This window comes from Nipponia nippon, unplaced genomic scaffold (assembly GCF_047370975.1).
Source record: "Nipponia nippon isolate SJK-2023a ecotype South Korea unplaced genomic scaffold, ASM4737097v1 scaffold_5, whole genome shotgun sequence".
NCBI classification, from domain to species: Eukaryota; Metazoa; Chordata; class Aves; order Pelecaniformes; family Threskiornithidae; genus Nipponia; species Nipponia nippon.
Genome location: NW_028262369.1, coordinates 92,246,213 through 92,259,150, shown reverse-complemented (window position 1 = coordinate 92,259,150; position 12,938 = coordinate 92,246,213). Strand labels below are relative to the sequence as shown.

Genomic DNA, 12,938 nt, shown 5'->3' with positions numbered 1-12,938 from the left:
TTGCCTTATGAAGTCATACTTGATGTTCACAAAGGCCGTTTTGTGCATCTGGACTGGGCTCTGCGCTAGTCTCTAGCGGCACTGCTTCCGAGCTGGGCTCCGGCGGTTCAAGACCCGGTTTCTGTGGACTGCAGCCAGGCTTGGTCTCATTCTGAAAAGTACTTAAGAAAACTTTGTTACTGCCCCTCGTAGAAGAATTGCGCCTAGACGAAATGAAGAGCAGTGGGCGTAGAGACCGGCTGCTCCTTGCTCTGGAGCTCAGGTTGGCTCTGAGAAACTTCTCCTTGTTGGCATGCTCTATTGTCAGGTGGCAGCGGAGGACCTGCAGGAAGACGCTGCGGAACTGCTGAGAAGAGACGTTGTAGAGGAGGGGGTTCACCACCGAGCTGAGGTAGAAGAAGATGTCGGCGATGGGAAGAAGAACGATGTACGCTCTGAAGTAGGGGACAGTCCAGTCCTGCTTTGGTTTAGCAGCAGCCATGACCCTCCTGACCTGGTTTGGCATCCAGCATATTGCCAGAGTTGCAACAATCAGTCCTGCGAACAGAAAGAGGAAGAAAGAAGTGTGCATACGTGGCGGGGAAAGAAAAACATAAAATACTGACTATCGGTTCTGCACTTACTTGTTAGGAAATAGTACCGATTTTTCAATGTTTTGCTTGACAGCTTTTTCTGCCAGTAGTGTTTTTTTGTTTGTTGTTTTTAATAACTGTTACAAGGTCATTGCAGCACATGCTCTGACAAAAGACTGCATAGGGCTCGGATAGTGTTTCTTTGTACCTATTGTTATTTATTAGTTTTCAAAGTGTTCTTTCATTGATATCTGTTATCTTTGGAAAGAATGCATTTTTATTTTCGTTTGTGTTCCTACATTTCTTACGTCTTTCCCTTTACTTTGAAAAACAAACAAAATAAATAGAACCTATAGCCATATTAGATCAGGCAATACCCAGAAGAGATCAGATTCTTGTTTGTACTTTACAAAAAAAAAAAAAGTATGCGTAATAATATATTTCGTGTTATTTTTGGTAAATTTCCTCTTACAGAAGATATTTTTAAGTAAAAATATGTATGGATCTTTTTACGGTAATTAAGATATGTTGGGCTTTCTTAAAAATCAAATTCCAGTGGAATTAAATTATGAATGTAAATTAGAAAAACCCAAGCCTAGTCATGAAAGTGTAAGCAGTTTCAGATTATAAATTATGCTTAAAAATGTGGTATCTGACCATTTTGTATTTATATGTAAATATAAATACATGTTGCTGCATTACTAGTGGCATTAAAAGGGGGTGACTTAAGTGTTGGATGTCTGAAAATGCTGCCTGTGCGGACCGGCGCTCCCTCGGGCTGTCCGCACGGCACTCTGAAGGAACGTATGGGTGCCTGGAGCAGGCTCTGTTCCCAGGCAGGAGAGGGAGCAGGGGAAAGGTGCCCAAATCCTCATCGGCATCCACTGCTTCTGGCGCACGCAAGCGCTGGAAATCCCGACACCTTGCACGAAATACCGGGTACGCAGAGTAATTCCTCAGTGCCCCCCCCCCAAGCGTTACTCCTGAAACACGCTACAGCCGCCAGTTTACTGCTTCCACTTTGTTTTTCTCTTTGCAGGAAAGGTGCCTTACATGAACGCGTAGAGGGAGCAGAAGTTGCAGGTTGGCTTCCTGCTGCGGAGGCACAAAACAGTAGAGAGTGTCCTGATGGTGCGCAGTTTTCCCTTCCAGTAGGCTTGCGTTACTTTGTTAATCCCCTCCAGTGTCTAGCCCCCTTTCTCAACAGAAGCACAGAGATGTTTTGAGGCGTACCTGTCTGGACTAAGTCAGGTTGCCCCCGTGGAACAGATCACTGTGGGAGCGCAGTTCTGAAATAGTGCGCGCTGGTTTTTCAGGCCAGGAAAATGGTATTTCGCTAGTGGGAAGACGTGAATGTAAGGGGGAAGGGGGGCAGAAAAGAGAAGAAAGATTTTTCTTAACTTTGAAACTGCCAGGGCTTAAACAGGGTATGTCCAGGTTCTCTCCACAACCACCCCCAAGGAAAGAAAAGGTATGAAATGTCTTTTTTTTTTTTTAATGAAATTAATTTTCTTAATAAAAGCTATAATTACTTTAACAAATTTGTGATCTCACTGAATGAGCTACCAAATAAAAGTTGTCTTTTTGATCATTTGCTTCTGTAATCACTTAATGTCACAATAATTCTGGTAGGATGGAGAACCACCCTGTCTTAAACTTAGAGCAGTAGATGAAGAGCCCTGGAAGGCTGCTCCTAGTAGGCAGGTGATAAATGCATTTACCTTCACTATTTTCTGATCTTTAACTAGCACAACTCAGCCACCGTCTCTTTAGTCCCATTCCTCCACAATCCTGTGCCCCTTTGCTTGGCTGCCCTACTCCTCCCCTGCCGCCTTGCCTCGTTTTTCCGTACCTGTTGTGTCTCTGTCACAAGCCGATCGGAATTTTGTGTTAGTCCTGCAAATTTTCTAGCCTTCAGTGCTGTTTTCTGTGCTGTCAGCGTAACAAATACAGGGATGACAGTGGTCCTCGCGTGGACCAACAGAAAATACGGAGCCGCGAGCGGTGACTTGCAGCAGGCCTCATAAAAAGGCAGCAAAGGGATGCCGCTGCTCCGTTGTGGCTTTTTCTCCTGTGCAACTTGGCGCAAAGCCCACAAACCCAGGTCTGCTGAATTCTTGTCAAATTTTACCAGATGATCCCTTTCAAAGGAAAAGAAAATAAGCTCTAAGTGTAATTTTTTTGTTCTTGGTTCGAAAGAGGATACTTCATCATGCTGGTTAATAGTTTCCTAAATTATGAATGCTGCTGTGAGAAACAGTGAGCAAACAATGCGTGCATTCAGTTTTAAAGCTCAAATGCCGTGCTCTCAGATGTCTGATTTTTCACTTGTATCTGAATTCTTTGCCATTGACCTTTCTTTTTAGTTCAAACTGCCAAATGCTTGAGATTTCCCCTTATATTCTTCAGACACTTCTGGGGAGCTGAATATTCCGGCGTGTGTACAGCAAGTGAAAAATGAGCGGCTTGTGCCCTTGCCCAGTGCGGTGAGGTTCGTCTTGTGGGAGGAGATGTCTGTAAAACTTTGCTCTTTTCCAGGGATGAGTTCATTTTTACCCTTGCAAAAAAGGCTTGTTGATTCAAAGGAGACGCACCATGGGAATAAACATGCTGACAAACTCACAGTATTTTTTCCAACTGTTCACGCTTGACGCGGAGGTATGGAGTAAACTGAAGTGCAGCAGAAGAAAAGCTTTATGTTCAGACCTTAGCATATTGAATGTTTTGACTGAATCACTGCTGCCATCAATCTGAACTTGTACACGGGCTGTAGAAGTTTGTGTCGTGCTGTAACGTGCAGAAGGTGCTTAAAGAGGATTGTATCGGCCTGAATGGGAACCAAACGGCATCTTACGCAGTGCTGATGCGGTTTTCCATAGAGCTTGCTGCCTGCTAGGAATCAAACGCCTTCACATTTCATCTCGTATTCAACTTTCCCTTCCACTCCCTCTTATTAAAGTGAAAAAAAGTAGTAGCTCCCTTTTTTTTTTTCCATTTTCCTGACAACGGCACTGAAGTGACACACGAGACGAGAGCAGAGATTTGTCTTCCATGGAATAATGATGTTTATAAACAAAGTAATGCTGTGGTCCAGCGGCCTCCATCACCGGTGCTTGAAATTTCCAGCACACGTTTGAATCACTGGGTTTAATCACCAAAAGTGCATTAGACCATGCCAACAGAAGCCAGGAGACCTCGTGTTCCCTAGTTGACTGTGTGTAAGTGAATACACCTCAACCTTTAACTAAGTGTTTGAGCTTATAATTCATTTAACATTGATGTCCATATTTCAAGGTAGCAACAGCAACAACGAAAGACCTGAAAAGATCCTTGACCAAAACAATTTTAAAAAGCTAAGCCATAAATCAGCGACAAAATAGTTTACCCAAAACAGGAATTATCACAGTCAGCTCCTATTTTAATCTGAAAAAAAAAAAACCCCACCCCAAACCTCTTTAAAAATAAAGCGTACAAATTTAACAGTTACTCAAATGGGGGAATTGTTATTGTAACTTCCCAAAAGTGGATCTCGCAGTATTAATTCTTAATATGTGACAAAGGATCATTTATGTAGTAAAATAAACCTAGCGTTTAAGTGCCAATAATAAAAATATGCATTGCTGGCGCACAGAATAGGAGTTTGGCAGTCGTCTGTCCCTTAGCAATACTTTTTTATTACTCAGAACATTCCTCTGGGCCATAGGGGACTGAATTAAATTCATTATGAACTTTATTGGGAAGGATTTTAAATACATGCAAATGAGCAGTACAGCAGAGAGGGCTTCCTTCTCCACCCTTCCAGATTTTGCTGCTTCTTCTATTGAATAGATTTTTGTCTTTTTTTCTGCATCTGAGCACTTAAGTCTGTCTGCTTTTACAGCCCAACATTTCCCCTCTATCCTGGCCACTGCCAGCCATCCCACAAAACTTGGAGCTGTCTACAAAATCATAATTGTCACTGGGAAATGCCAACAACGCGCTTTATGTGGCTGCCATAGCCCATTAACCGAGGCTGGTGCGGTGACCCCGCGTACGCGCGCCTTTGCCCGGGCCGCTGACCCCTGACCGCCCTGGTCCGTCGGGGTCTGCCGGGCTCTGCTCCTGCTCTCATCATCGTTAGCCTACGCAGCGTTAAACCTCAAACTTTGCTTTTCTGCAATTTAATTAATGGCACAAAGGCGGGTTCGCAACATCTGCTTGTAAACTGACATTTAAATGGCAATTGCCAGTGGAATATCAGCATATGGTTACTGAGCTGGGAGTCAAGCGCAGGCAGCGAGGCTTTGGTTCAGAGGGAGACTTTTCTTAGTGCTCATTTCACATTCGCATACCTGGCCTGACTACTCAAAGGTACAACACGACGTTAACGGCCTCTGCCTTGCTCAGAAAGCCTTCCAACCACGCATCAGAGGCATCTGCTCCCCAAAGAGGAAAATACTGAGGCCATCCCTTGTTATTAAGTTTACCATCATAAAGCATTACTAATCATGAGGAAAGCACCTATTTGAGTCTGCTACAAACGGCTTTGAAAACACAAGCAAATACCCCACCTCGCTCACCAGGTTCTTGATGGTCCTAACACCAGTCACTACTCGCTTGCGAGAAGGAGAAAGCAAAGACTCCAGTCCTAATTAAGAATGGCACTTTCAGGAGGTGGGGTTTTGCCATGGCTTTATGTTACATTTATTATTTTAACCAGGACTCAAAAATCTTGCTTTTCATTAGAAATAGGGACATAAGTCATTAGTTTATTGTCTTTCTAGCTTTTAAGAAAAAAGTCAAGCCACAAAACGCAGCCTTCAAATCCCTGAGATGACCTTCCCGACTGCAGAGCAAGGCAGTGCTGTTTTCCAGCATGTGCAGCTGCTCCCTGCCTCCCCTCCTGCCGTTGTCTGCATGTGAGACGTCAGCTACCGTATGCTTATTGTCTACTGACAATTGTCATTTAAATGTCAGTTTACAAACAGCTGTTGCTGCCGTTGCTGCGAGGCTGACTTGTAAGTGCAGCAAAGAAACCACCCAGAATGATACCGATGGCTGCTGGCTCTGCTCGGCAACGCTGCGGGGCAGCCTGCGCTTCCTCAGCAGCGTTACACTGAGGCCGACTGGAGCATCTCGAGGAGGGGACTGTCTTCTCTGCTCTCCGGCCTCAAGGATTTCCTATCAATCAGTGCTTCTCCTGGCAGGTAACAGTTTGGAGAAGTTTCTCTGGTCTACCAGATACCTGGTGTTCGGCCACCGTCCAGATCAACACGTGACTCGCACCCCTCTACCGCTGACCAACGGCAACTAGCTGTTGATGAACAGAAGGGTGTGCAGGGGTGGGAGAGAGGAACACACCGTTCACTGCTGCTCCCAGTCTGGTTACTGCCCATCCTTTCATCTCCCTTGCGTTTAAGGTCAGCAGGTTTAACAGCAAGACCCAGAGAGGAACAGTGACGTTTCTTCAGTGCTTCTGTGGCACTTACAATGTTTCTGCCTAACTGCCAGAGCTGGTGTCTCCACAGAAATGGGTCCCTATGGCATAAATCACGTGCTAAAAGGCCTTTGTAGAGCCCAAGCAAGTCTTGTAACACTCAGTGCCGTCATGCCTGCATCCTTTCGGTGCAGCCTGCCCTCCCGGTCTAACGAGGAAACCTCTGTCACCTTGTTTTCTGAGATCTAGAATTAGGGTAAAAAGGCAATGGCACAGATCAGAAGGATGATCCTTCACAGTGAAGCGGCCACGGTCTTCTTGCCCACACACACACTTGCTTCTTGGAGCAAATGCAAAAGGCCCAAACAGGCCGCTGCATTCTCTACGGTATTAGAGTGCCCATAAATAAAGTTCCAGCTGGCGTGCAGACACAGAGCGCCGCACGCAACACGGGTGTGAGCTACGCTTACCTCAAGGTTCCTAACAGATCTGCAGGTGTCCCCCGGTTCAACGTTACCAGCATCATCCACAGCTGGATCTCACCATCAAAGTCTCGCCAAGGTGAGTCCTGCACCCTGCACTTGGCCTCCGTTCCTGTGGGCTCTTGGTGACAGAGCTGCTACACGGAGTGCCGTGGCTTTGCTGCCCCTTCCACTAGCCACCGTTAACTTCACATATTGCCCAAAAATCAATCGCTCAATCCTGTATTCAGTGCACAGAGTGTCACAACCATCAATAAGGGTTTTGCTTGAATGAGGGCTGCAGTGTGCTCCATGTGCAGGATAAAGCAGCTGATGAAGTTTAAAATGGGAAAAGAATACTAATAGAAACCTCCCTTTTCCCTCTCGCCCACGTGCAAGTTTCTTCTGCTGAAGGACAAACATTATAATAATAAGCACATATTGATGTATGTTGAGGTGAATATAAAAATGTATTAACCTGAGAGATAAATATTGATACTGCTTTGTCTGTGTCAATATTTAGTTCAAGGGACAATAAATTTTGATATTCACTGAAACAAGTCAATACATGCATTGCTACATACATGTTGTATAAGCTCAAATTATTCAGCAACTCTGTTACTTTTATCCTCAATTTTCAGAATCGCAGATTTGCCTTTCAAAAACGCTTCTCTGGAAGGGAAGGAGGCAATAAGTAAACCAGCCCTACTCAGGCAGTAACTACAGAGAGAAGAGAAGAGAAGAGATGGCCCGTGTGTATCTCCCAGTGATGCCCCCATCAGAGCTTTCCTAACCACCCGAGCGGCCTGCAGGCTCACTGCGGGAGCTGACGCGGGATCTGGGCTGGCTGCTGGGTCTGCAACGTCTGCAGAGGAGTTTCCTCATCGCCGCACATCAGCGACTCGCTGCCTTTGCTGTGGAGCCACCTTGCATGGAGCCCACATATACACGGGTTCACTAGGAAAGCACCACCGAGATAAAAATCCAGGCCCTGCTCCTGCCTGTGCTGGTACTGCAGGGATAACAAGGACAAAGGAGGTAGCGAGACATTTTTGTCACCAGCACAAGCAGGCAAATCTCCAAGCGCTCACAGAGAGGCTCTGGCAAACGCATCACAGCCCTTCTCAGAATGGGTTTAAACTGAACAGAAGCCAGTAACGAACTAGTTATCTTTATAAATGATGCTGGAAGGATTAAGCATATGGCTTGGGACAAAGAGATGAAAACCAGCTCCATGTACATCTGATCCTGTCAACAGCTTCCAGCAAAAAACCAATGGACCAGCAATTCCCAGAGCCTTCCGAGGGATCCGGGGCCATCTAGTGTTCACGATGCTCCTCCCGGGCCCCGGGGGCTGCACAAGGAGGCCGCGTCTGGCGAGCGAGCACAGCTGGGTGAGAGGACAGGGCTGTCCCGCAGAGCAGGGCAATACATGAAAGGCACTGAGAAGAACCAAGATGCCTCTTCATGCAATAAATGACCCAAACCTGCAAGGTTTTAATAAATACGTTGCTGTTCTGTGGCACATAAAGTCGTCTTTCTTCCAACTGAAGACGCCATTAACGGTCTCACTAAATCACAAATGCTAGAGAGATGCATGCATTCTTCCCGTAAACAGCCATTCTTTCCTCAAAACGGCAATGGGTTCAAGTGTGGGGCAGTGACAACACAGGGAATTTATTTTTTTCCTTACTAAAAGCTTCCATAGATAACTGGAGCTGTCAGGTGTACTGAGAAGAATTTCACACAACTATTTGGCACCCTTGGCATCAGAGAACCACCTGCAGCTGCTTTTGATATTTCATCTCACAGGTGACTGCATGCCAGTGCAAATCATCACTAAGACCCAGGAGACATTAGCAGATCCGAAGTGTACATTTTCTCACCTGGCTTGGACTACACTCTCCCCCACAAAATACCCTTAAGGGTGCTACGAGATCATTGAAACCAAATTGGCTCAGAGGTTTTGGCCCAGTGTTGTGTCATTGGGTCAAATCAATGACAAAACAGAACAACAGTGTGCCCACAACTCCTCCCTCCGGCTGAAATCCCTGCATCACCCAACGGTTTGCTCGGTTCAGGTCCTCCCTGCTCTGCTGCACACATTTCTTCTCCTTGACTGGCAACAAAGAGCTGCTCAAGGCTGGACGCAGCACAGCGATATCACGTCAGCTACTCAGTGGCAAAGGGTGAGGCGAATTTTGTGTTCCCAGAAACCAGATCTCTAATAGAAACTAATGCTAAAGGAACCTGCCCAGAAGAATACCTGCACTTTCTTGCAGAGTGATGATGCTTCAGTCTCCGTTGTACTTCAGTCCTCTACAACTGATAAACAGTGTATTGGGTTGACAAACACAAACATTCCCGTTAAACAAGGAGAAGGTTATGAGACTTACATGGAGCTGAACCAAAGTTTCAAGTCTGTGTATCACTGATCCATCCAGCTGGGACTTACAGGGCACTACAGCAAAATCTTTTCTGACTCTGCAGCATTAAAACGTAACAGCTTCCAGGGATTCCATCACACGCTTCCCCGCAAGCACTGGCAAACAGAGCTCGTCAGAGGAATAAGCTACTTCTGCTTTCACTGTCACTTAACAGCCCTCAGCTGTTAGGTGGAGTGATACTGGATGCATCAGGATTTGTCAGGGGAACATAGATATGCAGAATATAATTAGTGAGGACACAAGTGTTAACAGTTTTACTTCTTAGCAATTTAAAATATCTAACAATTATCTTCAGTTCTTAGCAGGGTCAAGTTTTGCTTCTGAAATATTTTTAAATACTGCCATTTCACAGTGCAAACACTAGAAAAAGCTAAAAATAATCAAAGAAGTTTCACGACAGAAGTATTGTTACTGAACATGAGCAGCCTTTTGCAAAACAGTGATTAAAGTCATGATATGCTTTTAAAAGCCATACATGCTCATACATTACCAGAGGAAATCATGTTAGTTTTAATACTTTGTATTGGGTTTGCGTGGCGAGGTTTTGGTAGCGGGGGGCTACAGGGGTGGCTGCTGTGAGAAGCTGCCAGAAGCTTCCCCTGTGTCCGACAGAGCCAACGCCAGCCGGCTCCAAGACGGACCCGCCGCTGGCCAAGGCCGAGCCCATCAGCGACAGTGGTAGCGCCTCTGGGATAGCGTATTTAAGAAGGGGGGAGGAACCCTGCACAACTGCAGCTGGAGAGAGGAGTGAGAATATGAGAGGCACAGCCCTGCAGACACCCAGGTCAGGGAAGAAGGAGGGGCAGGAGGTGCCCAGGTGTCGGAGCAGAGATTCCCCTGCAGCCTCTGGAGAAGACCATGGCGAGGCAGGCTGTGCCCCTGCAGCCCATGGAGGTCCACGGTGGAGCAGATCTCCACCTGCAGCCCCTGGAGGACCCCACGCCAGAGCAGGGGGGTGCCTGAAGGGGGCTGTGACCCCGTGGGAAGCCCACGCTGGAGCAGGCTCCTGGCAGGAGCTGTGGCCCTGTGGAGAGAGGAGCCCAGGCTGGATGGAGCAGGTTTGCTGGCAGGGCTGGTGACACTGCAGGGGACCCAGGCTGGAGCAGTCTGTTCCTGAAGGAATGCGCCCCGTGGGAGGGACCCACGCTGGAGCAGGGGCAGAGTGTGAGGAGTCCTCCCCTGGGGAGGAAGGAGCGGCAGAGACAGCGTGTGATGAACTGACCACAACCCCCATTCCCCGTCCCCCTGCACCTCTCAAAGAGAGGAAGCAGAGAAATTGGGAGTGAAGTTAAGCCTGGGAAGAACGGAGGGGTGGGGGGAAGGTGTTTTAAGATTTAGATTTTATTTCTCATTATCCTACTCTGATTTGATTGGTAATAAATTAAATTAATTTCCCCAAGTCGAGTCTGTTTTGCCCCTGACGGTCACTGGTGAATGATCTCTCCCTGCCCTTATCTCGACCCACGAGCCTTTCATTATATTTTCTCTGCCCTGCCCAGCTGAGGAGGGGAGCGATAGAGTGGCTTTGGTGGGCACCTGGCAGCCAGCCAGGGTCAACCCACCACATACTTAAAAATTATTATGGAGATGGTAACACATTTATAGCCACTGTTATGCAGCGACAATAGCACCTTTGAAAATCTTCCCCACACAAATTCCTACATTTAATGGTCATTTATTTCTTCTGTTCATTATGTTGAAAATTGTACTTCAAATATGAGTTTATCTTGCTCTTCAGCTTTAATCTTCCAATCTCAAACTGCATCTTAGCGCTCCTCATCAGCTATAATTCAGTCTTAAATGTGCACAGCTGTACACAGAAATGACGGTTTAGTCTATGATACTGTAACTGGATAATTCATTTTCGGAGGGGAGTTCCAAGCAGCATCCCTGCAGCGTGGTGAGCCCCCGCGTGCGGGTTAGCCTTTCGGGTCACTACGCGTACACGCCGCAGCGCTTTCCTGGGCACCCCAACTCTGTGGACGAAGCAAGCCGGTCACCGCACAGCCAAGGCTGCTGTGAAAAATAAAAGCTAGTAGGAGAATTTCATATACTCCCTCATCCTCTTTGGTGCTTTCCCTCACATGGGTGGGTAAACAGTCATGAAATCGTTACGCCTTAGAGTAAATACCACCTTAGCAGTTGAAGCAATGGTCGACTGTTTCATTCGGGTGCCCGTCTCATGCGGTTTGTCAATAAAAGCTACAAAACCCAGCACCTACTTTTGAGTCATTGGTTTCCATTCACTACAACAGTTCTCCAGTAAAAACGTAAAAGAAATTTTAAATCAGGGCTTCTTTGGCAAAAAGAAGGTCAAGAATATCGTGGAAATATATGTAGACTCAGCACCAGAAGACATACCATGGTAAAATAAATATATTTTAAAGTGCTCATTTTTATAAATTTTAACATTCCAGCTGTTAAGACATGCTTATTGGAAATTGCTATTTCTGCATTGAGAAAGTATTTTTAAAAAAACACTAACATGGACTCAAACGTGTAGAAGGGAATAGGTTTAGTTTTTAGCGATGCTTTTTCCTTGTAAAACAAATTCTTGCCGTGGTTGCTTTGATTTTCTTTTAGAAAGAGTGAAGACTTGTTTTCTTTCTGCATTGGCGAAACAATGGGAAAAATACATCTTCCATATAAATCTCATTTAAATTCTGCGTTCTAACTAGCAAACACAATTTGGAATTGAGAGGTTCTTTTGTTTTTACATTACAAAATCAGCCGTTGCAACATTAAACAGCTCATCTATTGCAATTCAGCAGGAGAAATCATTGAACAATCAACTGCAGAATACAAATACAGAAAGACAATATATTAGCTCGGCAGATACGTAAGATACTCGTGAGCTCCGCCAGAAAGGCAAGCTTGAGCTGTATGTTATATGGAGCCGATTGTCATGGGGGAATCAGCAAAGCTCTTCCTAAACGGGAGAGATATTATCAATCTCCAAGTCAGATTTTTGTACCAAAAACCCTCAAATGAAGAAAACTTGCTGTTTTGTAGGAAGTGAAATGAAAATGGAATTATTGATGCACAAATGGTAGCCAGATCATGCTTGCCAGCTGCTTTAAAAAACAAATGCAATTGGAGTTTATGTTCAACAGCCTAAGTGAGAAGAGAAACCAAAGCAAATTGCCATAAAAATTACGTGCAGTTATCCAAATTCTGCACCAAAACCCACAAGAGGAAGAAGGCTCCAGGGAGTGGAAGAGCGGAGATGCACCAAGGCAGCCATGGCACCAGTGGCCCAAAGGCTGACAAAGGTGGGCGAGCCTTGGGACTCGAGGCCAATTTATTGTTCTCCTCTGTCCCTGAGGAAGGTGACTGTGTCGGTCCAGTAAGATGCTGGTACCTCAGTTCCCCTTGATGGGAGCAAAAAGAGTTGGAGTGCTGCATTGGATCGAACCTTCTGTTTCTTCCTCCACCCTGATTTACAGTCTGGCCACAACAGTTACGTGCACCACCCAAACTGTTTCTGGGGCTAACCCCCACTGTGTATTGCTTGCCTTTGCAACTCTTCTATCCTAACATAATATATTTTATATATTTATTGCTGTGGGTGAGGCTGGCTGTCTCGATCAGAAGGTATGTTTCTGCCGAAGGAAAGGCAGGTGGATGCTGCAGTTGGGGGGACAGGGCTGTTGCAGCAAACTGTGGGTACAAACAAGTCCCACCCCAAACCAGCACATGGGAGCCGCTAGTCCCCAGGAGCTAATCCTCAGGTAAAATCATCCAGGAAAGCACCTACACAGTACAAATATCTCTTTTTACCCACTACGAATCTGGCATGGGCAGGTGAAAAGCTGCCTGAGGGATTCTCATGTTCTTCTAAACACACCGCCAGCCTGCTCTTCCTGACAACAGCAAGCCTTTTGCTGCTCTGAACAGATTCCTCTCCTTTTCGGAGGGAAAACAATAAATAAATGCAGTCAAAATGAAAGCCGAAGTTTCACACATCTTCAGAACCAATTTGTTTTAAGGTTTAAGGAAGATCATAATCTGCAGGAGAGCAAGGAAAACTTTCTTGCCTGGA

General features: G+C 45.9%; 2 protein-coding genes across 2 annotated transcripts in view; both read right to left on the bottom strand.

Annotated features, from left to right (window-relative positions):
- Window positions 1-13: 13 nt before the first annotated feature.
- GPR39 (G protein-coupled receptor 39) overlaps window positions 14-12,938 on the bottom strand; it is an 82,772-nt gene continuing 69,847 nt past the window's right edge. The window contains exon 2 of the mRNA XM_009461764.2: window positions 14-537. Coding sequence (XP_009460039.1) covers window positions 14-537 — 524 coding nt within the window. The remainder of the gene's footprint in view (window positions 538-12,938) is intronic.
- Window positions 408-12,938, bottom strand: part of SLC35F5 (solute carrier family 35 member F5) — a 152,301-nt gene continuing 139,770 nt past the window's right edge. The window contains exon 16 of the mRNA XM_087730967.1: window positions 408-537. The gene's annotated coding sequence lies outside the window, so the exon portion shown is untranslated. The remainder of the gene's footprint in view (window positions 538-12,938) is intronic.